Below are 3,206 nucleotides of genomic sequence, written 5' to 3' on the forward strand. Positions count from 1 at the left end.
CGGAACGCTACAGCAATTATTGGACGCTGAGCAAATTCCAACTTAAAGCATAAAGTGTTAGTCGTATCCTAGTAGCCCAGAACGTCTTTATGTGCCGCCTCGACTGCTGCTGTCCCGGCTGGATAAGCAAATAAAATTGATTGGCAAAGTGTCGGACTGTGACAGTGGGCGGCGAAGGACTGTAAGGTCGGGGCGGGGCGGGGCGGTGCGGGGCGGTGCGTGCTATCACTGAAGCTAGTCTATGGGGCTTGGCACTCGTTATCAGCTGGCAATTTCATTATTTTAATGTGCTAAATGAATTATCAGTCGACCAGCGACCGCCTATCAAAACAAATGGCCTGCCCCGAGCTACATATATTGATTGACTGTCAACATGGGTGCACAGAAACACATACAGAACGGAGCATAGACCAAAAGTATTTTGAATTTCTTTATTTTTTCTGCATTATGTTCTGTAATAGCACTGTGTACTGCCCGCTGGCGCGTATCATCTGCAATTATCAGGCTTGTAAATGCTGGAGTACATACGAGTATTTGACAGAGCAAGCACTCACCGACATCAGGGTGGGCAGTGACATTTTGCTAAACCAGGATACATCCAGACTGAAGCACCGATTCGTGCGCATTATCATCATCCTGGTGAGTTGTCGAAATTCACGGCATTCCTCGTACCAAGTACACTGATAGAAGGCCATTGGAATGCGCTCGCTCTGCGATAAAAAAGGTTCAAAACCAACATAAAGAAGTTTCCCTGTCAAAAGGAACCCAATGAAAAAGGATGGTACCTACAGCTGTCGTGAAGCGCTGACCATTGTAGCAGTAGATGACAATTTGATAGCCACCGGCCGCGAGATACATCAGCATGCGTAGCGCTATGGTTAGGCTTGAGGCCTTTGTTTGAATAAAAAGCAAACAAATTATTTCAAATTAAACAGTAGAAAAACAGCTTTAGCAGTCTGGCACAACCGACTGCAAGATACTCTGTTCCCAGCTCATCACGGAGATTTTAAATAACAAATTTTTGTTACCAAAGACTTTAAATCACCGAGTTGTGACAGCGCCGGATGGACTTGACTTTTAGAGGGAATCGAGTATAAAAAATAAGAATATAATAACGCTTGGGGCTCACAATTCCAATGCTGATTTGAAAAAGCACCAAGCCCCAACAGAAGAGGCTGAGTATAAACTGGATAATGATAATTTGCCTAAAGGTGTCGTTGAGCTCTAATGCAAAGCTGCCAGTGAGAAAAAGAGAAAGAGAAACAGAGTGCGTGTGGGTATAAAGGCATATTACTTTAGTGTTTTTTAGGTTTTCAACACACGCTTCGACACGCTGATATTGATAGATGCAGTGCCGCAGATAGGGCACTCGACGTTCCTGTGGGATTAGTGGTGAGGTGGCGTACTCAATCATATGGGTGAGCGACTGCATGAGGCCCACGCCATGCATGCAGAGCACAATGAAGAGCACGTCAAAGCTAACGGCACCTGTTGCAAGTTCAATTTAGAATGTAGCTCTTTTCAGTGGCCATGCCACTTACCCATGCCGCAAATGTAGAGGTTGCAGCTTTCAAGGACCAGAGGCAGATAATAGTAAGGAAAGGACATGCCCTTGTCCATCCAGTTGGGATAGAACGACGGCAAAGCTGTACATAAAGCTTACTCCATTAACTAACTACAATTTATATGTAAAGCTACTGCACTTACGTAGCGCCACTTCAAAGTTGTTGTCGGATGCATTTAGGGCGTTATATATGTTGACGACTAGCGCATTGAAAAAGTAATTCACCAGGATGCCAATGCAGCTAAACAGGTAGAACATCAATTGCCGGCGCGTGCTGATCCAACTCTGATTCATGATGTCAGTCACACGCTGCTTCAATGGCTGCGCAATAGGAAGATCTGCAAGGTTACCAGATGAACATATAGTTTATGGCCAGTCAGTATGAGATAAGAATGTTAGAATGGAGTAATTCAGACCCGCGACAGCTGCGAATAGCTCGCATTTTTGCAGCAGCTCGTGTCGGCAGGCGAGACGAAGCTGCAAGTAGAATTTACTAGGAGCCACCAGATAGTAAACCATCTTCATAATGGACATCAGGGACTGGAAAATTGTGCTAATGCTCTGTGAAAATTAAAACAATTTGTATGCACCATTAAGGATATTAGGAGATATTAGACAACCTCTGAAAAGCGCGGAATGTCCTTCATGTTGTGAATGAAAAGCTGCCAGTGGCCATAGTAAGAAAGCAACGTGACGATTATCAGCAGCAGGCTCCAGCTGCAAAAACGCAACAGAGAAGACGATCTATAAGCAAGAGAGACAAATTGAATGTAGATTTGGCAACAGACAGCTTTAAGACGAAGTCCCAAGGACCAGGCTTCATTATGTTGTAGCCCATTGTGTATGTGACGCGTATCATCTCTCTAATCCGATGATAGTTGTGCTGCTCCAGAGCCTTCACTTCCAGTTCCGAATACATCTTGACTAATTACCAACTAACTGCTTGAGCTGGGCATTTATAAACTTATTAAGTGGGCGTGTCGAGTAATTTGATTAATTATGTAGCACTACGAACGGCCGAAATAATGAATATGAAGGTGTCACGCCCCATTACGTGTCGAGTTAAACTTAATTATTGAGGGAATAGTTTGGGTATTGAGGCAATTATTAGATTTATATAAACTATTTAAGTGCGAATGTAGAATTTTACAGGGGAGACTTGAAGAATCATTTGTCCTCGGATAAATATTTTCAATGGTTTTCGGTCCAAATCCGAAAGCTTTGAATGTAAATATTAAACAAACAGCATATCTGGAAAATTCATTTTTAATGGAATTAGATGTATTATGATTTCCTGTTTGTATCCAGCAACAATATATGTTCTTTTTGCAACAAAAAACTTGCTCAAAGTCAAACTGTTGCCAAAAGCATTAGATAATGATAGTATTTGAAGTACAAATATTTAAACTTGCCTTATAATTTGGAATAATCCATATTTCTAGCTGATATACAGATATCCTGATAATATTATAAAATTGGACGATAGCCAAGATATGGTTGTTGTACTAGATTAAAGATGGAAAAAGATGTTCGAAATGGTTGTTGTAAGACATAAAAGGTGGAATGAGATTCTTTAAACGGTTGCTGTACTAGATAAAAGATGGAATGGTAAGCTTGAAAAGGTTGATGTACTAGATTGATA

At 41.7% G+C, this 3,206-nt stretch overlaps 1 protein-coding gene across 1 annotated transcript; it reads right to left on the reverse strand.

Moving 5' to 3' along the window:
* Nucleotides 1–431: 431 nt before the first annotated feature.
* LOC111597564 (odorant receptor 63a) lies at nucleotides 432–2,661 on the reverse strand. Its single transcript, XM_023312363.2, has 9 exons — nucleotides 2,268–2,661; nucleotides 1,981–2,125; nucleotides 1,708–1,902; nucleotides 1,542–1,646; nucleotides 1,323–1,488; nucleotides 1,130–1,235; nucleotides 790–891; nucleotides 555–710; nucleotides 432–491 (listed from the first exon to the last, which is right to left on the reverse strand). The coding sequence occupies exons 1-9, from the start codon at nucleotides 2,481–2,483 to the stop codon at nucleotides 432–434; spliced, it is 1,251 nt and encodes a 416-aa protein (XP_023168131.2). The 5' UTR covers nucleotides 2,484–2,661.
* Nucleotides 2,662–3,206: the final 545 nt, after the last annotated feature.

The sequence above is a fragment of the Drosophila hydei genome, unplaced genomic scaffold (assembly GCF_003285905.1).
Source record: "Drosophila hydei strain 15085-1641.00,03,60 unplaced genomic scaffold, DhydRS2 tig00000001-arrow-pilon, whole genome shotgun sequence".
Classification (NCBI taxonomy): domain Eukaryota; kingdom Metazoa; phylum Arthropoda; class Insecta; order Diptera; family Drosophilidae; genus Drosophila; species Drosophila hydei.